Source organism: Chelmon rostratus, chromosome 2 (assembly GCF_017976325.1).
Source record: "Chelmon rostratus isolate fCheRos1 chromosome 2, fCheRos1.pri, whole genome shotgun sequence".
Lineage (NCBI taxonomy): Eukaryota > Metazoa > Chordata > Actinopteri > Chaetodontiformes > Chaetodontidae > Chelmon > Chelmon rostratus.
The window spans coordinates 3,421,585-3,447,733 of record NC_055659.1 but is presented as its reverse complement, the minus strand read 5'-3'; the positions used below and the strand labels follow the sequence as shown (position 1 = coordinate 3,447,733).

At 42.5% G+C, this 26,149-nt stretch overlaps 1 protein-coding gene across 1 annotated transcript in view; it reads right to left on the bottom strand.

Annotated features, from left to right (window-relative positions):
• Nucleotides 1-26,149, bottom strand: part of ptprt (protein tyrosine phosphatase receptor type T) — a 312,082-nt gene that overhangs the window by 130,656 nt on the left and 155,277 nt on the right. Inside the window, exons 11-13 of the mRNA XM_041962443.1 lie at nt 22,925-23,034; nt 6,215-6,416; nt 3,200-3,302 (exon numbers count right to left, since the gene is read on the bottom strand). Coding sequence (XP_041818377.1) covers nt 3,200-3,302; nt 6,215-6,416; nt 22,925-23,034 — 415 coding nt within the window. The remainder of the gene's footprint in view (nt 1-3,199; nt 3,303-6,214; nt 6,417-22,924; nt 23,035-26,149) is intronic.

The following is a 26,149-nucleotide window of genomic DNA, read 5'->3' as shown; positions in this document are numbered from 1 at the left end:
ATTAGCAGAAGAGGGCTGAAGTCTGCAAAGACTTCTCAGGAAAATGCCTTCAGTCCTTTAAAAAGGAGCAGAATTTGTTCCAAGGGTCACTTTCTTTTTCTAAATGGTAGATACACTTTGGAAGCAAACTTAAGAAAGCAGTTGGCAGATCATTTCTTGTGCTGACTCAGCAGAAAAGTATGAATTAAAGGTAAGAGGGGTGTGTGTGTGTGTGTGTGTGTGTGTGTGTGTGTGTGTGTGCGTGCGTGATGCATGTTACCAAGTATGCTTCTGCCTGTATGTGCTCTAGCAGGTGTGCTTGTGCTTCTGTGTGTTCTAACAGGTGTATTGAGGTATGTTTATGCACTTAGTACTATTTTATCTGTGTGTGTGTGTGTGTGTGTGTGTGTGTGTGTGTGTGTGTGTGTGTGTGTGTGTGTGGGCCCTTGCATGTGTGTGTGTGTGTTTCCATTCTGCTCTGAGAGGCTTCATGAATGGCTGAGGGCTCCTTTAGCGGTCAGGACAAACGCAGCGGCCCTCCGCAATTACCTCCGTCCTCCACGCCAAGAACTCACTTCACAATTATACGCAATTAGGGAAATGTATGTTTCTGTGAAGGGGTCCGTGGCCAATTATCCCCGGCTCCCGTTTGGCAGCTTTCATAAAAGATAATTGCTGATGACCAAAGATGAGTCTCTCTCTCTCCGCTGTTCCTGTCTTTCTGGTGAAATATCTATTTCGCACTAATGGCTTTCAGCGCTGCACTAGGGATGAAGCAAAGGCCTAGTACAAAGTGCAAGAACTGTGCGTGTGTGTGTTTTCAAATATGGCTGTGCTTGTGTTTCTTACAGGTGTTCCTGTGGACTAAGTGTTGTTGGATTGTATGTCTCTGTTTGTGAGGAGGAATTAGTGGTTTAAACATCAAAACCATCTTAGAAAACGAGAACCATGTGGATATTGTGGACGTTTCCGGGACATTTTTATAAATTAACATTTTGTTAAGTGTGGACATTTTTAAAGTGAGGACAAAGAGGAAAAAAAAAACATCTACTGATTCTTTAAAAGGCTGTTGTGCAAGCCTGGTCATCTGTGTGTGTGTGTGTGTGGTGATCTCTGCACTGTCTGTGTATGTGTTCACGAGGTCATGTGTGCGTATTTTTGCATGTTTGTGCAAATGCATTTGTGTTTACGCGAGCAAACGTGTGATAACATCCCCCGTTAGCCTTCCTCTGCGTGCATTTATGTGAATGCATGTTTTGATGCATCATCTGGGCGTGCATGCTGATGTGTGTTTGTGTGTGTGTGTGTGTGTGTACATGTTGCGTAAGGTAAAGATTCCTCATCTGACATCCTGAACTTGAGATGCTCTGATCTCCTCAGAATAAATAAAAAAGAAACATCACTAAACATAAACGTGCACATTAACCAACAGGCGCCTTTTCTCTGCTACCCCACTGGCATCTGTTGGCTCTTAGAACATGTAATACTTGCACAATACACACATAATAAGCAAACACGCGAAGGGGCTTATCTCTCGTTGATAAACACATAAAGATGTTAGTGATTGGAGCGCAGCCTAATTCAAAATGAGATATATTTGCCATGTGTGGGTGATAAACGGCGAGATATGGTTTGGGATTTACAGAAATTAACACTAAACCACTGACCCACGCTCACATTTCACAAGTCCATTTCCCCAAGTCCAAATTGAAGTGATATATATTCTCCACACACCCCTGTCGAAGCTGTATTTCCCTGAAGGCGACCGCAGAATAATGTTCTCTCCTGCACCAATTAAATGGATGAGATCACATGTTCAAAGTGAACTTTTAATTAAAAAACATGCTGGCCGAAAAAATGAGAAAAGGAGAAGGAATAAATTAGCTACGTGTCCATTTTAAAACAAAACCAGTGAGTGCAGCGGACTGGAGGCTGGAAGAACGGAAGCTGAGCCACTTTTTCCTGTTTCTACCCTCATGTTTTCTACTTTTACTCACTATCAAGACAGAAATATTCATGACTGACAGACGATCATTAAAACCACCTCAGAAAAAGTGTTTGACTGTAAAAAAAATGTCAAAACAGAAACGTTCGTAGCTGCTCAGCTGTTAGCATCTGAATGCAACCTTAAAAAACGTGATTACTGACGGCTTTTTATGAAAGCATGAAAACTAAGGGTTAATCTTTGAACTGTAAATTAAGCAAACATGTCTGATAATGTGCGTTTGACCATGACTGCATGTTTTTTTGTGCATTATGTAGCAATATATATATATATATATATATATTTAAATCTTTTATTTCAACAAGCTGTTGGCAGGGCGCTTCAGCTCAAGCAGTGACGTCTCAAGTGACCAGACATTGATTGCCAAATTACCATTAAACATTTAGGCCTGTCAAGTCAGCTCGGAGCTGCATCTCCGAAAGGCAGCGAATAAAAAGCTACAAGATGCAAATGACTAATGGCGATACGTTTCACTGCCAAATTTCTAAAAAAAATGAAGTCCCATTCTCTGGGTTCCTTTGCATACAAATTGGACTTATATGTGTGAGTGACTTTAATGGCTTTAAAAGAGACCCTTGAGGAAGACGAGAGACGAAAGTGGATTAAAGGAGAGTGAAGAAAGAGAGGGTGAAGGGATGAGAGGACAGGAGAGGAGAAAACTAAAGGAAGGGAAGTAGATGTTGGGAGAACAGAGTGGGTGAGGAAACAGAGAGGAGCAAAGGGGAGGAAAGAGGAGAAGAGGACAGGAAAAGAGACCAAAAAAACTCATCACATACAGACGCTTGGTCAGGACCCCTTTTCAGGGCCCCCGTTAGTGTCATTTTCCAACATGCAGGGTGTCTGATAGACGTCTATAAACAGTCGGTTCTCACTCCCAACATGTCAAACAACATCCACCTACGGAGGAGGCTGGGGTGGTTGGGGAGCGAGGCTTGGGGTCAAACCAGAAGTGAGGCAACATAATATACTTAACTTAACGTAAGTTAAGAAATATATGTCCCTAATGTATTTACTTAAGCCAAACAATGATCTCTATTATTGTTCTCAGCAAGCTTTATTTTGAAAGTCTATCCAGATGTTGCCAACTGGATGTTGCATATTACTGCTAACTTGAAAATGAGCTAAAAGGGTCCCGATCAAGCAAGACCACGAGCTGGGAGTGAGAACATGTTGGAGAAATAGGGCAAGAAAAGATAAGACAGAGGTAAAAATTACCTGATTGGTGCACCGCGTGACTGGGCGGGCTTTAGCAGGATGGTGATGGTGGTCTCAGTCTCGTTCAGTGGAGCCTCAGACTCATACTCTGGCATCATGGGGGCTGATGGTGAGAAAAGAGAAACAAGTTGATTTAAAATACAGTCCGTACTGAATAATGACAGAGTTTCAATGTGTAGAATTATGTCAAAGGACAATAAATCAAGGTGAGAACAGGTGAGAGAGGACAGAAGCGATACACAAACTCTCATGATACAGTATGTGAAGAGACGTGTGCAAGTCAAGACTGTCGAGACAAACCAGGTCTCATTGTTCTGAGTGAATATAAGAGAAAAAAGATTCATTTGAATCTACACGTTAAACTCTTAAGTTGTATTAAATATCAGCAGAGAAATATATTTTTTAAAACTTTAAAATCAACTCAACAGATCAGTTCTGGCTCTGATCTCTGTTTTTTTTTTTTGTTCTGACATTTTCGTCTCATATCTTGCCGACGGTTATCTTATCTGCTCAGAGCAACAGAAAGATGGACGCGAAAGGCTTCATACACATTCCATTACATTCAAGTTTTTAATTTCACATCTGTCATGGCCTTATATTACATATCTGAGTGAAACATCAACACTTTTCCCTGATTGTTGTGGCATTTAGGTTATTAACACAAGTCCAACCCCCCCTCCTGCGTTCATCCATCTCAATCTGTCTGCAGCGTTTAATTTAAACGTCTTTATCCTTTGGTCCCTGAATGAGATAATGAAGATTGGGGATGGCGTGACATTTGGAGGGAGACGTCTCTGTTACATGTGGAAGTGCCATGTTTTTTTTTTACCCGTTAGCAACATGTTGTTAAGATTTGAAAGGATGATGGAGGGACGGGGGTTCAGCGGAAAGGTCAACCTAATAACACTGTAGGTGTTGACAGATGGGACGACGCCAATAACACGCTCGACTGTAGTCTTCTGCATTTCAATCAGCAATTAACACTCAGGGCTCAGGATTCAGTCGTGTAGGTCAGTGGGATTAAAGGAAAGCATCAACACTGCTCATATTCGGGTTTAACTCAGAGTCAGAAGGAGAAAAACTTTATTGTCCGTTGCAAAGCGACACAGCTACACATAAAATCAAAACAAACGTATAGCAGATATATAGATAGAGCTGGTATAATTGACTTTTTGAATATACATATTTGTCTTGGCCTGATGGGAGAAGCTGCACTGAGTTGTGGAGGGGGTGTGAAGGGTGGTCTAACTGATCCTGAGGACGATGCGGTGCCTGTTATTTTACCTGCATGCCTGATTACCGGAGAAAGTTACATGAACTAACATGAAAGCACTTGAGAGGAGCTGTTGGCTCTTCTTGTACACAGAGTCACACTTTGGGAAGCATTACTAGAAAAAATATATTCCCTGTGGGGGCTGAATACGATATGTGTACCATTTTATCTTACTTGCATTGGTGTAATTACGTAAAGTGATCTTACGCCACATTTCCGTTAAAGCACAAAGCTTCTTTAACAAAGAAGTGGCCACTTGCTGCGGCGCTGAGCACTTTCCAGGACTGAATGTGTGAATGTGAAAATATGTTCGAGCTCGCCTGCTCAGCAGAGCCTCTCTGGGTGCATTAAGGCTGCGAGGGAAGAGTTATGCTTCCACCGCTGCTTCATGCCACATGTGGATTAAGTCAAGTGACACTGATCAATTATGTAATGACATTAATAAACACAGATAGACATGATAAACTCTCTTCGGATCACACACGGGTAGAGATTTCTGACATTTATATACAAAAAAAAAAAGGAAATAACTACTATAATAACTACACTAAAATATGAAAAGACAGGTGGGTGCGGTCTTGCTTTGATGCTATGAGTCAGTACAAAGATTGTGAAAGACATTTTGGAATAAATCCCCCCACACAGCGGAAGGAATGGATTATTAGATGTGGGGTTGAACTGAGCCGAGATAAACGTTGCTCTGGTGGATGAGTTTGTCACCTCTGCCGAAACTTTGGCAGCCATCCATCCCATGTTTCACTGGCCTTTGCTACTGTAAATGAAGTATACCAAGATTTCCAGAATATATATACAGCTGCTCAACAATGTTCTTAATCCAGCTGCCAAAATGTTAAACAGCTCTATAACCAGCAGCATGCGCATCCTGCATGCAGTTAATGCTACTGAATTTAACCTGAATTAATTCTGCACTGGACCTGCAGACAATCCATCATCAACACAGCATCCATGTCAACTTCTTTATGCCTCACAATGTGATTTATTTCCTCCTCTCAACAATGAGCAACAATGCAACAGCCCTTCAGTGTGCGTCATAAAGCATGAAGCTGGACTCGGGACTGGAAGAACTACACCTGCAGCGAGCGTCTCCACAGGTGCACAGATTAAAAAACACACAGCGAGGAATCACATTGAGGTACAATGAGGAGGAAACAGATATAACGACTTCTTGTGAGGAAAGACGATTTGGGAATGGATTATTAAAGCTAAGAGCTGAGCGAGAGAGGAAGGAAGAGAAAGGGAGACGCTGAAAGAGGAAAGAGAAGGGGAGAGTTGAAGCTGGAGAGAGGCAGAAAGTGCGAGTCAGAGAGATAAAGGGCAAAGAGATGCAGGTTTTTATTTTTCATTCTGTTCTTTGAACAACAAAGAACACCCTTCAAAAGCAGCTGGAGCAAGAACAGAGAAGTCCTCTTGTTTCAGAATAAAGAAATGCATTATCATGTGAGGGCATTTCATAGTTCTCGCCACAAACTTGTTTGTTTGCCTTTTTTGTGGTGCCACTGACATTTTCGAGGCGGCCGACATAAACAGAGGGTCACAAAAGGAGAGAGAAAAGTAAGGCAGATATGAAAACGGCCCTGAGACAAACAAAGACAGACCAGCACAGTCAGAGAGAAAGTGATCAACAGGATAAGCCTGAGTGTGACACAAGACAAGATCAAACAAGAAATGAGAGTAAACTAATGCAAAAACAGCAGAAATCAAACAAGTCAAAGGATTTTTACCTGCTATCTTGGTGGTGATGCGGGCGGTGACGGGCGGGCCGAAGCCCTTGTTCGTGGAGGCTTTCAGGGTGAAGAAGTAGGTGGTTCCGGGGTAAAGACCCACGAACAGGTGATGGGTCTCGTTCCTCAGCTTGAACACCCGTCCCCTCTGGGTCGTCAGATCAGCGCTGGGATCTAAAGAGCTCAGGGCCTTGTAGGTAATCTGGAGGCAGACAGGAGAGGTACGCGTTTACACATTCCAGCTTTACCTTTACAGTTTAGTTTGGTTCAGGTCAGATAAATGAATCCCAGCTCGGCTTGTCTCACGGTTAGCTTAGCATACTTAGCATTCATTTATTGCAGCTTTATTAAGTTAAACTAGGAACAATCAGTTTGCTTTCAATTCCTGTTTGTTGTCTTTCTGTGCAACTTTTCGTCAACTGTCATCATTTCTTTTTTTCATTTTCAGCCAAGTCCACAACCACAACCACTGTCACACCAGAGCCAATCCAACACACGCAGCATCTCTTATTAAACTCCACACAAATCGATGTTGGACTTAAAGTGATGTTTACTGCAGGTCTGTAGTGAGTCTGCAGTCTCCACATGATATCCGCTTTGAGACCGGAACAAATTGAGCAAATTGACCCACAGTCACTAAAGTGGCAGAGGCACTTCAAAGAACTGTCAATGTCTGTTGTAATGTTGCTACTGGCTAGTTTCCACACTGCAAAGATGTCAATGGCTGCACACATGGACACACACACACATGGCAGAACACTGGAGGACAGCTGTCACCGTGAATGACAGTCAGTACAAAAGTGTATTGACTGGCGGGAGAGAGAAAAAAAACCACATTAACAGCAATTCATTGAGTATGTGTGTCTGCGTCAGGGTCTCTCAGTACATTTCAGGTTGGATTCCAGCAACAAAGTGAGAGAAAAATACTAGATATATGCAGCGTGGAGGCAAGGAGTGAGGGAGGTGGAGACAAAGAAAGAACAAAAGAGAGACGACATGAATGAACCAGAAGGCGCTCGGTGGAGCGGAAACCTGCGCTGGCACGAAATGTTTCTCCAACTTGCGGAGCTTTAGCCTCTGGAACGGTTCATGTTTCCTGTCGTTAGTCTTCTGGGTTTGATTTCTTTACAAAAATGTGAGGGCAGCATTGTTTGACCGACTGCCAAAGCAGAAATGCACAGACGAAAACTTTGCCACCAGCATGAGCGGAGCATCATAGCTACAAAAACAGAGAGAAACTAAACTAAATCTCAGACGCAAACTCGAGGAATGTGCCCTGTGGACCAAATCAGATCCAGATCTGTTGGTGATGTTCTGGGAGAACTTGCTGTCAGCAGACAAATGAGGTAAAATTTCAACATAAAAGCATCAGAAGAGAGACGCATGCAACGGCAGAAATAATGGCATGAAATTTTAGGTGTGTTGCAGTTTGGATGCAGCTGCAGAGCTTTGTGGCATGTGATCCCCGTCTTTCCACTTTTCCTGTCACAACCTGCGCTCATCAGTCCAGTCCAAAAATCTTTAAGACAAGAATGAACGAGACAGAGGACTGAATTAGAAACTGAGCTTGAGCTTCCAACAAAACCCAAAGTGAAGCCACAGTGACACCAAAATCTGACACGTTATAAACTTTCCTTTCTCTGCAGTAAAGCTGCTTTGACATGCAGAGCAGAAGGAAAGAAAGAGCTGACGTGAGGCGGAGAGTAAAAGTGAAGGAGAGGCATATTCGTTGAAGAAGAGGAGGATGTGGAGCGTCAGAGCAAGAAATGCTGAGACACAGAGCTGCAGTGAAGGTCCAGGTTCAGATACGCAGGCTTGAATAGGAACACACAACGGTACAAGATGGATTCCAGAGAGATTTTATTTATCAAACGTACGAGCTGATTATCTTCAAGATGATCTTTACATCGCTTTACATTTGGCCTTACTGTTCTCAGTTCGCCAGTAAAGAACTCTGAATTGGAAACTGACATTTAGTTTGGGAGAGTTTTTCATCTCATATCGAGATTAGCTCATATTCAAAATCACGCCGAACTGGAAAAAAACTCAAACTGAAACTGAAAGAAACTGATGAAAACAGCGAGAAAGAGTCAAAGCGAAAGGCTCAGAAAGGAGGGAGGCTGAACACGAGGGAGCAGTGATGCAGATGGATGTTTGTGTAAAACGGGTACCTCAGAGGCTGGATGTGACGCCTGTGTGCGTGTGCGTGTGTGTGTGTGTGCATGTGTAGCCGCTCATCACTCCATTAGCGGGCTCAAATCAAAAGCGCTGACAGCCGGGCGCCTCACTTCGACTATGGGCCTGCAGGCTGGAGGGGTGATGTGTGAACGCGTGACTGTGTGATGTGTGATGTGTGTGTGTGTGTGTGTGTGTGTGTGTGTGTGTGTGTGTGTGTGTGTGTGTGTGTGTGTGTTAAGAGAGGCAGGAAATGTAAGGTTCAGGGCGGAGGAAAAGAAAGACAAAGAGAAAGCAAAAACAAAAAAACTGGAGTGAGATACAATTGACAGACTGCTCTATTCGCCAAATGTGGATTTTCTGGCTCCGAATCCCTGAAGGGATGTTAGTGTGCAGTGAACTCAAATTCCCCTCTGGACGTGTGATGTAGCAGAGGCTGCATTCATGTTCCTCATCTTGTAGCTCGTGTGAAGCGAGCTTGACTGATTTGTCTTCGCTCTTTTGGTTTAAAACGTCTCGTGGCATCCTCTGGTGGTCCTCGAGCCTCTAAAGTGCTCCCGATGTCTGCGCAGGGGAACAACAAGCAGCTCTGGACCGAAACTAAAAGCGTGTGGTGTAGTGCAGCGTCTGCTGTCACGCTGGTGACAGTCTGAGTTGTTTCTGAGGACAGCGGCGGCTATAACAGAGGGCAGAAGGTCAGATTTGTATGAAATGAATGGATGGATGCTTCCACTGTGCTAATGTCTTATTTCTTTGATGAAGTGCAGGTGAGACTGGCATTGCTCCTTGTCTAAGTGTTGAATGGCACAGTGCCCAGGCGGCCAAAACAAACTCAGCTCAGAGAGTGAAGTCCTGCAGAGTCTAAATGAAGTCCGGCCTGAACACACAGTTACTTTTCCTATATCATCATTGTGTTTTGTTGCCAGTGGACTGAGAAAGGACAATGAGTTTTCTTCTCCACTTTACCAGGCACTTAACTCCCCCGATGCAGCACAGACAGACAACTTAACGTCGCTCGCATTGAGGAACTTGGGGCAAAACCTTCAGCCAATAGAAGACAGCGGTCTAAAATGCGGCAGAAAGCCCTCGACAGAGCAGCAGCGAACGTCTCCCAGGCCTGAAAGTTCACCCGGCTGGATGAATAAAACATGCTAAATCAATAGCTATTTATACAGACTGGGACTGAGGGGCTGGAACAATAAAATATCATCTATTTCATCTACGCTGCAGTTTTGGTTTGCACATCGATGGCCGTTATTTTATAAGTCATGAATGGCTCTCTATATTTTTATGAGCTTTACGATCTCTCTCTCTCTCTCTCTCTCTCTGCTTTGCTCTCATTTCATACACTCACTCTTTCTCTCGTCTCCCTCTTTCTGTGATTTTCTGTGAGCATATTCCTTTATTTCTCCACTGTTTCCTCTCCATCTCTTTCTCTCTCGCTCCACACTTCCTCCATCACCCATTTCCTCTCTTCTCTTCTTCAAAAGGAGGGGTCTGGGTCATAAACCTCAGGTGTACTCTCTCCTTTCCACCTCCTCTCCCTTCGTGTCACCCCTCCTTTCTCTCCTTCTCTCTCTATAGTTGATGTACTTGGAATCGGTAGAGCCATAAAGCTCAGGTTGTTTTATTGGACAATGAAAAGGCAGGCGTGCAGCAGGGCAGTGCATCTTGGGTAATAGAGTGTGCGTCTGTGGGGGATAACTCACCGGAGGGAAGCTGCATGTGTGAGTATGTGCATGTGATTGAATTAGCGAGAAAGCGAGAGGGGTAAATTGAGGGTAGAGGTGGAAAAAAGGGAGGAAAAGATCATGAGAAAGAACACAAAGAGGGAGGAAGGCGAGTAAGAAAGAAAGAAAAATAAAGGATAATGTGGAAAAGAGAGAGGGACAGACAGATGAGACATGCAAAGATAGAAGGTAGGGTGCTACACCTTTTATATTCAGGTTTATAAGTCGTAACTGACAGCTTTATTAATGGTTAATACATTATTTACAAAAGCTTTCCGGACCAGTTATAAGCCAGTAATAGGAACAACTTTAGCTTTACCAGCTCGTTAAAAATCTCTGCCTCGTGTTGAACCTTTTCCAGCATCTTTTAAAAAACATGCAGAGCATCTGAACCAAAATTCATTCATTAACTATATTAATTTATGTATTTATTTCACAGCTGTAATCACTTTTTATTTTGTCTTTATTCGTCTTTTTATTTCACAACCTTTCAACACAACAGTTATAGTAAACATATAAATCCAAAGGCCCCCTCATTAGAAAGCAATGCCAGAAACCCTGTACCTGTGCAGGTGTCTGTGCGTCTGTTCATGTGTGCGTGTCTGCACGTACCGCTGTGTGTGTTTGTCCATGCAGAAGATTGATGCTGGTGAGAATCAGAAGTCTACCTTTTACCTCACCGCCCTCTTCATCAAACATGCCACAGCGTGTGTGTGTGTGTGTGTGTGTGTGTGTGCGCGCGCCCTGCTGGGCTGCATTATTTTGAGCTCCAGCCAAGTTTTATGGAAATGAACAATGTTTACGAGCCGCCGTCATGGGATCGGCGCAGCAGAAATGCTATTTCAATTCAGTTTTGTCATTTTCCATTTTTTGTTCTCTGTGCTCCTGTTTGTTTTATTAGAAAACATCCAGTAGCTTCATTCCGCACTATTTCAGCGTCGCTGTTCTCTGTTGTGTTAAATCAAGGGGGAACTATGGGAGGTGTTTGTTCTGTTTTGTTTTGCTACCGTTCATTTTAATGGAGTTTCAATTTGTTCTCTGCTTTTCAAGCATTTAGTCGACGCTCTCATCCAAAGCAGATTGGAGCAGTAAGAAGGAATAAAGCAGGTTTCTGTTGTCCAGGGCCGGGACTGTAAAACATTATCTATTCATCTAAACTGCAGTTTTTCACATCAATGATGGTTATAACTCAGATTTTTATCCCCTCTTTGCCCTCAGTGTTAAATCTCGCTGTCATTCTCATATAACCTTTGTTTCCTTTGCTCTGTTGTATACTGAGGATCCATGTTTGAAGTGGAAAAGCTATTTATGGACCTTCTCTGTGCATTTTCATAACAATGAAAACCTTTTCATGTTTTCTCTTTTCTTTTTAGGGACCCTTGTTAAACAATGTTTTCGAAATGAAAGTGATTCTGTTTTAAAAGTTTTTTGCCTCAAAATGCATTAACCAACCCCAAAGTGATCCCAATTAGGCACTGAAAAGGGAGGGAGCATCATTCAGCATGCCTCCTCTCATGTGGCGCCAATGTACGTGAGGTTTGAAGCGACGTTAACAGCAGTAAAATCAGCTGTTCGCTCCTGCAGTTCATGAAAGACAGAAAGCAGCGATTTAAGGTGCTTCATTCCCTGAGCTGATGCTCTAAAATTAAGTGAGGGTGTCTGATGGCCTGCCAGGAAGGCTGGAGGATTTCAGGCTGTGTTCTGGTTCATAAAGGGGGCCAGCAGGCTTGCGTTGTACTCGGGCAACACAACCAGCCTTCAGCTGTTCAATCTCAAAGAGAAATGTATAAAGAAACGGTTGCAGGTCTGATTCTTTTCTAACAACTTTGCTAACACCAGCATAAACTGCAGTCTAAGAGTCCAAATACAACACGCCTCCCCCCTTCTACCCTCCTGGCTCTGAATGCACCTGCAGAGGTTTGTTGAAGACATGAATAACAAAGCAAGAAGGGAAACTGCCATCTCAAATCCTCTCTCAAACCCTATTTTGACACTTCCTGTCCTGCTCATTAGACACCGTCTCGAATATGACAAGAGACTATTTTACAGACCTTATCCTGCCCCCTTATGCAGAAAAAAGAAAATCTATTCTCTGAAGTTCCAACATACAAAATAATAGCTCCTTTCCCAAGAAGTCGACATCTCCAGTCCTACTAAGGCCCAATATGCATATACTCCTGTCTATGTCTTTGCACCTTGACATCCACAATCCTGCCTCCTAACTCAGTAAAAAAGAGTAAATTCATAACAGGAAGACATTTAATAACCCTTTCTTATAGTTGCATGATATAAAACCTGCATAAAACTGCTCTCTCTTCGTCTCCTCCTCTGCTCGCCATCTATCCCGGCGCCTCCTGCCTCGCCCTGTAACTAAGTAGGCACCTATTGTTTTAAGTTCCAGCATTTCTGTTTTTAGAAGTTTCCATTTGGGACAGGCTGTTCCTCCAGCTTTAAAATGTCAAGACATTCTGGGTCACTCCGAATAGAAAGGCGAACACACACACACACACACACACACACACACACAAATACACAAACGCTGATACTGAGACATACACAAAGACATACCAATCTGAAGATATGCAAAAATCCCTAAATAATGACAACACATGCAGATGCACATGTGAATGCGTGTGCATACATACATAAAGACACAAATGGGAATGAGATCTTTGGATTTTTCTATTGTTCCCAACTAGATAAGCTAACAGGAGGAAGAAACAGTAACAGACAATAGTCCGATAATGTTTCGTGGCCGCTCTGCCTCTATTGTTCTCATGGACTCTTGATAAGCAAACAGAAGTGAGAGAGAGAAAGACAGAAGGACAGAGCGAGCTGAGGGATAAATATAGCACGATAAAATTTCCAGGCCGCAGTATTGTTCTCGCTGAGATAAATATACACAAGAGAGAGATGGAAAAGGAAAAAGAGAGACAGAGAGATGAGCAGCAGACCAACAACAATCCAGCTTCATAAATAGCCGTCCTGTTAATCACTAACAAAGGCCTCAATCGCTTAATCAGGCTGAGAGGCAGATGGGAGGAGCGACGAGTTCCGGGAGTATAAAAGTCAACAAATATCGGGATACAAAAGCTCTCCTATGGCGTCGTTCGTCTGCCGCGGCAGCCCGCTGCGACCGAGGTTCACATCAAAATCAATACCACCCCCGTCACAGAGAGCATCAAAGAGGAGCAGCTCGGTTCACGCAGGAAAAGGTGATCAGAGATGGAGCATTAATATCACTCCACAAAGTCAGCCGGTGGTGACAGTTTGACGGGAAACGGCCTGAATCCGCATCCGAGTGACGCTTGTTTGACAGCCGCGCGGCAACTTCCTGCCAGCCGAGTCGAGACAAGTGACAGAAAGAGCACTCTCCCTCCAGATGCTAATGTAGGCCACACGTTTCTTCTGTTCTCACTCCCACATTAAAAATCATTTGCTGACAGGCTATTCAGCGCCGATTGGCAGTGATTTACGAGTGTGCTGTGAAATGCGTTTTGCATGTCGTGCCTATGACATTTTCCACGTATCAGCAAGTTACAGTAATGAAAAATAGACACAACCCCGAGGTTCTGTGCATCTTTTTCTTCTGCTTTTGAGCGTTGTTTTTCTACATGTAAATATGGAAATCGCTAACTTTGGTCTTTATTGCTTTTTAAATCTAATTCTTATTCTGTATTTGACAGGAAAAAAGTAAATAAAGGAACAAAGGAGGAACGAGGTTTGGCACATTTTGCTGGAGGAAAGGAGGAAGTCAGGTGACGTAGCGTAAGGAGCTAGAGAGGCTGTATGTGGAGAAGGGCGGGGTGGGTGGAGTCATGTCGTGACTTTTTCAACTTAAATAACAGGAACGCATTTATTTTAATTGTCTTTGCCTAAACCTGACCCTGGAGTTTTGTTGCCTAAAGTGTGGCGCAAAAATGGTCCGCTACACTTTCTGGCTTTCTTCTCAAACTGACGTAGCAAAGTGGAATAAAGTAAAGTACGTAAATAAAGTAGAAAAGATTTATTAAGAATGACCGGGACAGACAGTGTTAGCAACGTAGAAATGAAAATATTAGACAAAGAATGTGGAGATCTGACAGGTACAGATGTCAGGGGAGGCGTAGCCACCTGCTGAAAAGATGGCTTGTAGCCTGCGGGGCTCTCAGGGGACAGGTGATTGGCTGGAGAGATGCAGCAGTGAGGCCCTGATTGGCTCCAAGGCAATGATGGTTATAATGAGAGATTAGAGACCTGTGTGTGTGTGTGTGTGTGTGTGTGTATTAATGTCTCTAGGTAGATGATCCAATTTATATTTATTTTTTGTTCATTGTTTTAGAAGAAATAATAAACACATGGTCACGGCAGCTGAAGAATTCTTGAGTTATAAACAGTAGTAATGCTGTTTTTCATCTTTCACGATACACACAGCACTGATTGAAGTATTCCAACTGATATTTATGTGACTGTAAAGTAAGTTATGACAATAAACAGGCATATAAGCTATGCTGTCACAACTAAAACTTTAATATATTTAGAGAAATAAGCTCTGAGGTCAAAAAGCTCTGGCAGAAGAAAAAAATCTGGCATCCGCAACTGCAATGTGAGGCGGACAACGGACATTCTGCACTTCTGCAATAAATATTTAAGACACAGAAAGGAAAGGCAGAGCTGCATTACTATACACAAGTACACACCGACACACACAGGTGTAAGTGATACCAGGCCATTCCCCTGCAGGCCAGACAGGCAGTGTGACAGAGTAAATGGGGTCAGCAGCTCAAGGACTTGAAAGCTGCACTAAATATAGTCCATTATTGACAGAGAGGAAAAAACGATACAGAGGAAAGAGATGTTGAAGAGACAGAGGGTGAACGTTATGGGTGAATTTTGCTTCTCAGTCTTCAGTGTTAGCGTCTTGTCTCTATTTTTGTCTTAAAGTTTATTTTTGAGCCACATGCTTTCTATGTCTTTAAATCCTCCGTTTCTTAATTCTCTCTTGTTGAAACAGAAGACACAAATCCGCCTCTATGCATTTGTTTGGACCGTCTGCGTCATTCGTCTTTTCTTCTGCAGGGCGGCGCTCTGCGGAGATCCTCTCTTGCCGATCTCAATCGGCAGTCTGAGTGTGTGTTAGCGTGCGCCTCTCAGGCTCAAAGCGAACTTCCAGTAAGAGACGGTGTTCAGCTTTGAGTCGCCAGCTAAGTCGAATCCACAAACCAGAGACTTGTCAGTTAACAGTTTTCACGGCAGAGGACTGTAGTCGTCTTTATTAAAGGTCCGTTCTGTGATCCGCATTCAAACAAATGGGTTGGCTGACCCTTCATCGCTGAGAAAACAGGAAAACTGACTGGCAGGGTTATTAGTACCACTGAATTTGACTAAAATGGGCCAATAATGTCACTATTGATCAGTTTGCAAACAACCAAAATGCTTATTTTCATCAGTAAGTCAAAATTTTCAATTTCTGTCATTTATTTTGATAGAAAAGTTACAAATTGGCCATTTACAGCAACATTGTCCCAACGTCAGTGAATATCTGGGATGCCAGTGACAATGTTCTTTTAAAATACGAATAATTTCATATGCTAACACTTTAAGTTCTGCATATTGTTTAAGGTTTCTTATGAAAACAAAGATTTCCTAAGTTATAATAAAGATGCTTGAGTTTGCATGTAAATGTGATGACCTCTGTGTTGCCATCTCTGAGTCGTCACACGGCCTGTTGGATTTTTGAGGCGTTTTTAACTTCTTTTTTTTTTTTCTTCTGAGGCGAGCCGCGGCGCTGCCATCGCTCAGTAAACAGTAAACAGGATCGATAGCGAGATCACCTCGGGCGACTGCTGCTCTCCTAATGAGAATCAATCATTCCTTTGTTCAGAAACCCGCGATAAGGGAGGAGAGCGGAACAACTATATGTCTGCAGTTTCTACAGGAATCAACAACTTGGAACAGACTAACTCACTGATATAAATGCCAGACTGGTTGCCAGTATTGATTTTTGTGATTGATTAAAGGCCCTACTTGAAGAGGGAGGAATTGGAGAGTAAAGTTATTCACACACACAAGACCAGACTACAGAATAACTACATACTGTACTAGTATCTGCTGTGTTTAGCGCCTTGACGAGAGGCGTTGCAGTTAAAGTCACATGACTTGTTCAACTATCCACCTGAGAGGTTTTGGACCAGAATAACGTCACAGCACTTCTGCATTTTCTAATAACAGCAGACAATCAGTATTCAAATGACTGAAGATAAATGCAGTTGCTTGTCAGAACAACATGAACATGCGTCATTCCCAGCATGTTTAACAACACTCTCCTGTTTCTCCTGAGAAAAGTCTCAGTGGTTTGTATGATACATGCAAAGTCAATTCTCTGTATGCCCAGATAGACAGATCGATTTAGTCTGCAGAGATACTTCCCTCACAAAATCTACTAAAATATGCTTCCTTAGGCCACTTTGCAGGAGTTCAGCCGGAAAGCCCTCACACCATATTGTTTACCAGCTTTGAATTAGTTGGTGTAGGTGTTAGTCAATTAAAATCAGGCACTGCAGGAGTTCTGGCCTCCACAGAGGAGGCGATACTGCAAAAAGACTGACCGAACACCTTAGTGTACTGCTGAGCTCCCTGTGACGGATGAATTTAACTCTCCAGATTCTCCCCGAGCTCCTTTAATTTGCACAAAACAAAGAAAATTAAGGTTGTCCTCCAACGAGAGTCGATTCTGAAACAAAAGCATTAAAACCTTCACAGCGAAGACGCTCTCTCCAACACGAAAAAACGCAGACTTGTTGTCGGGTCAATGAGAAAAGATGTGATCTCATGATTTGCTTCACTGCTTCATTCTAATCAATGTTAGCACCAGCATCTGTTGAGGTAGCAGGGGTTCAGGAATAACTCTGCAGAGACCAGCAGGGAGGCCAGCGAGCAAACAGAGAGGACCTGCTATGCCTGGATGGTCTGATGAGGCAATCAAAGAAGGGATTGACAAGGTCATGATCTGTGTGTGCGTGAGTGTTTTAGCGCTTGCCCGCTCTCAGTTCAGTAACGGCCAAAAGGCCTATCTGTGTATTATCTGAGGGGTCACAGAGGGCAGGTACAGTTACAGGGAGTCAGTCAAGTTAGATGCAGTTTTAAGGTATTTAGCAGCTGGTGTGACGGACGCTAATGATGATTTAATCAGAAAGAAACCTCTTGTATTCAGTTTTGATGGTTTATTATAGAAAACTGCTTGACATCACAAATTAAAATCCTTATACAAGAGCTCAGTTCTTTTGCATGCATCCGTTCGACACCTGCGTCTGTTTAACGCCTGCACCTATCGCGCAAATTGAAGATTTTTAAACCCATAATTGCACATTCCTACAGCTAAATCCAAACTAACAGTTTTGCTGACCAGCTTGGCTGCCAATTAAACTGCACCATGCCAGTTTAAGAAGCTCAGAGCGAAAATCCTGCATCAGATTTGGTCTCGTCTACTCTGCAGGAAAGGAGAGGCTTGAAATGAAGCGCTCTGTCCGCTTGCCATGATGTCCAGTTCATCCCACGTCCACCAATCACATTCATTATTTTGGATTAGAAGTTTAAACATGACAAATTATCCACCCGATCGGCAGCGACCACCCAAAATGGAGGTTGGGACAGACTCATTTATCAGTAATTGTGTGGTGGCTGAAGGAAAGGTCTCCTGTGACTGCGACTGAATGTCAGCTAAGAATGACATATTCTTATATTAAGTGCCAATTAAATGTGCCATGCCAATTTAAGAAGAGCACAGTAAAGCCTTGCATTAGTCTAATCTGGTTTAACTGTGTTGCCTGATCTATAAAAGTTTCTTGTACTTCAAGAATACATTTAGATCAGCAGTTAACCCCTAAATTTAGTTTAGAACAATTACAACAGCTTGCCGTGCTTGATGAATCCATATTCTACAGACTGGACTGTCTAGATTTCGAGCCCAGTATCTGAGCAAAAATAGTCACAAACTTTAGTCTATCAGATTTATGTCAATGGCAGACTTGTCAACCCTCTCGTTTTTCCAGGGATTCTCCTTTGTAAGAAAAAAGGTTGGCTGTGCAGTGGCACATTCCCCTCCTGTGCAGCAGGTGGCAGTATGTCAGACATCAGCTCTAACATTTATTGACGAGGAGTCATTCACTCAAATGGCGACCGCCAATAAAACAAGAACAAGAAGGAGGAACATGAGAGAGATGGTGATCTGTCAGAAAGATTAAATAGGAGGAGGTTTATCTGTAATTAATCCAGGATTCACGTCCAGACTGGGATCAGGTTCAGGCAGCAAAACCACTTTGGTCATGGAGAGATTGTTTTATGCATCAAGTCACTGTCGACTTTTTCTGCAAACTAGTCTTGAAAGTTTGTTTCTAAGAAAGCTTTATTTGGAAAGCGTAATCAGACGTTGCAGATTCATTACTGCTGGCGTGGCGTGAATGAGAGCGACAGGAAGTGGTGCAGACATGAAGGTGTTTGTTTTGGTTTCATTAGTTTGTTTGGTTTCTGTGACATGAACAGAATGCTGTTTTAGGATCATCACTTGTCCCTCCTACACCAACGAAAGAGACAGTCATAGTGTTTTCCTCAAGATTTTTGTTCTTCAAATTATCGTCTGTTTCCCTCTCATCTCACCCACTTCACCTCCGCCCACCCCTCACACTTCATCCCCCCATCACGTTTTCCCCAGACATCATTTATCCCCTCTCAGATGAATAGGACAAGAGGGAGTGAGCAGGGGGGCATTGGTCCCTTTAGATCTCACCCAGATGTTTCCTTTAATCCTGTAATTAGCTGCAATTACAGTAATGGATGCGAGAGATGAAGTGATCATATTTGCACACTGAATTAATTCATGTAATCACGCCATACGATGAATACGCTTCCTTTCGGACACATTTCCACTTGCTCGCTCGATACGTTTTATCTCCTCCCCCTGTTCTCTCCTTGTTCTTCTCATTTTCCTTATCTCTCCTCGCAATTCTCCACCTCTACCCATCTATCTCACCCTCCCGCCTCCTTCCCCCTTCCCTCTCATTGTCCTGGGTGTAATTCATCTGGTTTCCATCCTGAAAAGGGAGGGAAACAGATCGGGCTAAAAAAAAGGAAAACACAAGAGACAACAGAGCAGGATGGGACACAACAAGAGCCCCTTTAGATGTTGCAGATGATGCCTTTAATCCTGTCAATAGCTGCAATTATAGTAATTATCTCTAATAGCAGCGCATTGTGTTGAGGCTCTGATATGTTTAACAGATGATGCTGAGTCGTGCCGCCTCCGCCGGGCAGAGAGGGCAGGGAGCTTAGATTCACATTAATGAAACACGCAAAACAAGGCCAAACCGAGGATGGTCCCAAGAGTTTTACAGACTTGTGAGTGTTTCTCAAACTCCGAGTCGAGGTCTAATGGAGGTCCCAGAGACGGTGCTGAGTGGTCTTTGTTCTGGGCAAAAGGAGAGCAGAGACTGGAGACTGATGGAAGGATGTTCACGTAGAAAAGGCTTGAGACAACATAGAAGCACCTGTGCAGGAGGACGATGCCACCAAAATAAGAAATGCTCGCGTTACAATATATGTGATGTGAGATGAGCTGAAAACAGGCTAAAATATTCTGAACTGAGCTGAGAAATTAGTGAAATACGTTTAGAAAAGGAGAGTGTTTGACGATACCGTGATCTTAAGAACTATCTGTGGCAGAAACGTTGCAGACTCAGTGATGTTGTAGACGTTACTGTGCAACTGCAAAAGAAAGCTGTGATGCAAACGCCTCCAAAGGAGCCGTGCATGTTCACAAACAACCTTCAGGTGCCTGATAGAACATTTATAATCGCCAAGTTAAAAAAATGTTTTTAGATATAATGATTATCTTGAAAAATACATTAATCAAAAAGGAAAATAAACATTATTTTCAGTCCTGGTCGAGCCAACGGTCAAAAAGCAAAACGTATTTGAAGTTCACATTTGTGTTATAAATTTTCAAAGGAAGGTTAGAAACTCACATTATGCAAATAAAGCGCTACCTCATTTGGCAGTTTCTGATTTCCATACCAATGCAGAGGTGCATTAAGGGCAATTTATAACTGATGGTCAGAACACAAAAATGATCTCTGAATTTTAAGCAGGTCCTGACATCAGACGACAGACGACGGCCCGTGTGTCAGAACAAACACAAAGCAGGAGATTCTTATTCATCCGGCTCACAGCACACGACCAAAGACAACACAGAGGAAGCCTGTACATACAGCACAGATGGATATACTGTACATATACACATACAGACATACAGTATGTAGATATATCAGAAACGCTGTCCTGCTTTTTTCAAACTCCACACTCACACACTCTTTCTTCCAACTTCACACATTCTGTCTCTCAAACACACACAAATTCACAAACTTTAGCGAGCTACTTCACTGAGTCCTCACACACACTTTTCATCACTTGCTACACACACACACACTCACTCAAAAACTCACTCACTCCCCAACTTATTCAAGAGCACACATTCGTGTGGATATTCACTCTTTTTCACACACACACGCACACACACACACACACACACACACACACACACACACACCCTAATAGTCCTGCCAGGTCTTGGTGTGAGGTAGCTCCTTGATGCAGTGATATAAGAGGCAGACAGTAGACAGAGAACGGGTCAATAATTCATTAGATAGAGGGCTCAACTCAACTTCAACCTGAATACACAGTCTTTGACCACACACACACACACATACACGCACACACACACCTCAATCTGTCTCTCTTTCACACTCCCTCCCAAACATTGTCTCACGGGCTTTCAGGAGATAACTCTCTCTTCCACTTTCTCTTCATTTCCAACTTTTCTCCTTCTCCTTCCAGAAGAATTTACACTCACCTTTGAATTGCTGCTCCAAGCTAATTTCATATGAACGTTCGCATCTATTCCTGGATATAACTCATATTTGATACCAATACGACCTGACAGTGATGTATCAGATTAAAGCTGCGATAATGAGGCAACTGTTTCTGTACCTTTAGTTTCCACATTGATTTAAACAAAGATCCTGTTTTTCATTCTTGATTAAACTGCTCTGCATAAATATCAAATCACTGCTACTGCTTGTTTTAATTGCTGTGGCTTGTTGCCTTCTATGACATTGCTCAGTTAAGCTGCTACAGTACAGAATTATCAAGACTCTTCTGCACAAAAATCACTTCAGATGGACATTTTACCATGGCAACGCTGAAAAATGAGCATTTCAAATACAAATTGTCACATGTACACGTTATTGCCAAAGCTATATGGACACCCCTGTCCGACTTTGTGGACACAGTTTGGTTACAGAATTTTTCTTTATTCGTATGATGCAGGAGAATTTAACTGAGGCCTAACCTCAACCCATCAACATCCTGTAATGAGTTGGAAAGGTGGGTCAGAGCTTATCACCCGACCAACCTCAATGATGCCCTCGTGGCTGAATCCCTGCAGCCTGGTTCCAAACTTTCCAAAAGAGTGGAGGCTCTCATAGAAATTGATTAATGCCAACAGCTGTGGAATTAGGTGGGTGTAATGTTGACCCATCACACCCTAATACTGTGGGTGCACAGTAGGTCACACGCACTGGGTTTCAATTTTAAAACTAAATTCCACGTGGTTCAGATCAGGACGGCGAGAGTCTGCAAGCGCTAATCTATCAGAATGCTCTTTTAATTGAGTGTCAGTGACTTTATGACCAGCTGGTGTATCAGGATACGTCTGGTCGAGAGTTGTCTGACTAAAGGTCCCAAAAGTCTAAAAAGAGCATTAAATAGAGAGAAATCAATGTGCAAATAATGGCAGAAGAAATGTGAAGTCCACGAGGCTTTTTGCTGTTGACTCTGATCAGAAAATAAAAATAAACAGTTGCAGCTGCAGTCTGAACTGTCCTCACCCTCCTTCTTCTCTTGGTTTTAAGCATTATTCTTGATAAAGCTGCCTCTTCCCAGACAGACAGACAGACAGACAGACAGACAGACTCTGGACTTTCTGCTGCTGGAGGGCCAGCAAAGGTGAAATGAGAGATCTGGGACATGAGATCAGCATAAAGCTCGGGATCAAACGTGCAACCCTCTGCTTCACACATTGTCACAACCCACTGGTCACACAGCATTGTATTTACAATCTGATAAAATCCAACAGCCCCAAATTATTCTAAAAGCAAAAAAAATCAGATTCTGCCATGAAATCATGTTGAACTGACCTGATACTGAATCGTCCAGTTTATTTATTAGTTGTTGCCAACAAAAAAATAACTGATTTAATGTCACTGAACGTTAGCAACACATCTGAACTTATAGCCTAAAGTTCAACCAACGAAAGTTTAGTCAACGTCACAAGCCGATCGATTTCTTCATTAGTTATCATCAGTGAACGTTTTTCTTAATTACTATTTTCATCAGAGAAATCTATATATGTTTTAAAAGACACATAAGTGATCATTATTTATGTTTCTTCAAAGTTAAACTCATCATTTCAAATGAATAATGAGACCAATACAAATTTGAAGTAAGCTTGACATCAATAGGATAATTGATATTAACGAGCTTATCTAGTTGCATTAATTGTTACAGATAACTTCAGGATATAATCAGCAATACAGCAGCACAAGCTGCAGCCTCAGAAATTAACCACATATTTCATTGAGCCCATCTGTGAGTTCACAAAGATAAGCATTAATGGAAGGCTCTTGTATTGGTTTGAAACAGGTCGTCCAGGTGCACCCGCTGCATGCACCTGGCTTTATAAAGCTGCCCCTCAGGATGAGCGCTGTTGACTAACCTCGTACAGCGTGATGACCCCGTTGGTCTCGTTGGGAGCTTTCCACTGCATGAAGATCTTCTCCTCATATGGCGTATTCTGCAGAGACTCCATCGGCACTGAGCCAGGCACTGCAGGGACAGAGAGGGCACAAAATATTTCAACGGCCTTTCACACGTACTCTTTAACCGCCTGCATGGCCTGAACGCATCAAAAGCTTTGGCAGTAATTGCACTTTATACCAGCACAATTCAAAGTAAACATGTTTGGTGTGTGTGTTTCCAAATATAACACAGTGGCACGTGTTAAACAGCGGAGGCCAGAGGAAGCTGCTAACCAAATAACTTCAGCAGACTCTGAGAGGAAAAGCGTCAAGGATTTGCTTACATCTAACAGCAATAAAAAGCAAAAAGCATGAATAAAACACGACATCAACCTTCAACCTGGACTCTCGTGCAGCCTTTAAACACAAAATGAAATACAGCAAAGTACATCCATAAATACGCTGCTGCCACACTGGAACACATACTTCATCCTCCAGTCCTGAACATTCATCAAAATATGACTTCTGATACAAATAAAGCAGCTTGCATGAAAAGCAGAAGAGAGGTAGCGCAGGGAGGAAAACGAAGAATGGAGGAAGATTATGCATATTATATTTCAGTTCCGTTTCTCGCCATTAAATTCTATTATTTAGTGTTGCGAAAGTTTCAAATATCTGGGAACCAATTAAACAGAAATATTAAGTTACCTGAAATCTAATTGTGGGCTTTTCCCCTGTGAGGCAGAATGAGACCCGCTGCTTGCTCCAGAAAATTGACATTTACAGCAACTAAGTATGACATGGTATTCCATTATATTGCTTTTATTGTGAAAGGCTAAAGTCTCTTATATATTATCAGGTTTTCCTGATAAAAACACACAGAACTGAACTGAGAGGCACTACTGTCCAAAGACTGTTGATTCAGGTCGGTTATATAAAACTAGATGTGTGGTTCAGAAACACATTATTTAATAAGATACTTAATGCACATTGATCTATAATTATGAACACAGTTGTAGTTGAGATGTTGCTGTGTTCATCACTTTGTACTAAATGTCATTTCCTGATGACTGAGGAGAGAAAAGTTCATCGGGCTCATAATCAGCTTTTTGATGCTTCAAAACACGTCGAGGCAACTTTAACTGTGAGTTTTGACTTTCAGGCACTGCTGTAGTTTTGTGCAGCTCGGCTGTAATTTGTGAAATTAAGCCAGTCTCATCCTAAACTTGAAGAGCAGACAGACTGTAATGATGCCGTGTGGAGATAAATCTCGAAGCAGCCCTGTAGACGGTGAATAATGGAACAACTGCAGGGGCACGACGACAGCAGCCGCTGCCGTCTTCGTGGGCTGTGGGCACATTTTCTGACTCACCGCTGGGAGCCTTACATTCAAATCAAACTCATTTGGATGGAATACTTCAAACGAAAAGTCTATTAGCTTACAAAGTCAATTACTAATTCAATGTCAATGGACCAACTGTCTCCTGTCAGGGGAAAACTTTCACCTGACGTCGAGATGATATCCAGTTTAGGGAGACTCGGAACAGTTTTTAAATATCTGCACAGTGACACCTTTTTCTTTAATCAAGCACACTGCCCTTGAAATGAAACACTGACTTTGAGATTAAAGCGTCAACCTTAAGCTTTAATTTGAAGCTGTTCAAAACCACATTAAACAAGCACCGTAGGAGTTGTAGTCTTTTATAGTCCCCCTCGTTTTAGGAGGAGAGTATTTAATTTGAAAAGAGAACAAACTCACTAATAGTTTCATATTCAATATTTGACGGCCGTGAATTAAATCCACCATCAACAGACATTTGGTATAATTCATGTTCATGGTTCAAGCGTCTTCACTGGTTTTCAGCATTGACACACACTGATCAGTTGGACTGAAGTTTGGTGACTGACTTGGCACACAAGAACATGTCAAGAGGATTTATTCTGATTTATCTGCTCTGTTCTCAAAAGAGATGTAATGCACCAATGTTCCACCTGCAATCAACACTCAAACTTCTGCTATACAGTATACCCTTGTTTTTCATGGGGGTTATGTTCCAAAAAGAACCCGTGATAGGCAAAATCTGTGAAGTAGAAACCTTTATTTTTTAAAAAAATTATTATACAATTAAGTACTCTATTATACATTGAAAAGAAAGAACAAACCATTTTACAGGCTCAAGCCTTTAGAAACGTTTTTTTTTTAACAAACAACTTCTGTACTGTACTGTCAAATAATAATTTTAATCATCAATGTGAACAGAAGGCTTCAAATTGCGGAGATTAGCACCGCCCACCGCGACCCGAGTAATTGGATTAAAAAAGAAAATTAAAAATGATTATGAAAAAAATACAAAGTACAGTCGGACAAATAGTGACTCAGGTGCATTTCACTGCTCTTCAGACTGAGCCGCTGCATCCTGACTCCGCTCTGCAGTGTTTTCTTCTGTTGAAGCCCGCGGTGCAGGTGTGTTTGTTCGGGAGAAGAACATAGTGACAGGCAAAACTCGAAATTGCAAGAGAATTTGCACGTACGTAATGTAAATTTGGCGAGCTGTTTTATGTACGTGTACATATTAAACTGCAACGTTACTGACGCACAGGTAGAGAAGAAGCGGAGTGACTTTTTAGCCAATCAGAATGCAGAACACAATGCACGATGCAAATCCGTGAAGTAGCGAAACCGTGAAAGGTAAACCGCGTTATAGCGAGGGATCACTGTAATGTTGTAGAGTAGAGTAGTAGAGTAGCATATACTGTGTAACACTGCATGGTGTCACTGCATAAAAACTAAAAGTCAGTATTTATACACCCAGTCGTCAAGTCCATTTGATAATGTGTTGTCCAAATACTCACAGGAAGCACTGCGGCCGTCGATGTTTGTAGATTTTCAGCGTGCAGCATCCAGACAACAGGTTTGATACTGCAGACCCTTGACTTATTATAGTAAAATCTACCTAGTAACAAGAGTGTGTGTGTGTTTTGTGTGTATGTTCAGGAAGTGACAGGCTTTCACACGTCTTTATGGAGGCACAGAGACAGAGACGAGGTGTTAGACACCTTGTCAGGGAGTGAAGCTGCCAAACAGTCAAACACACACACACACACACACACACACACAAAGCCAGCATTAGACCCTCAAACACAACAGTGCTCGTGCACATACTGAAACACAAGTGCACACGCACTCACACACTGAGGGGTGT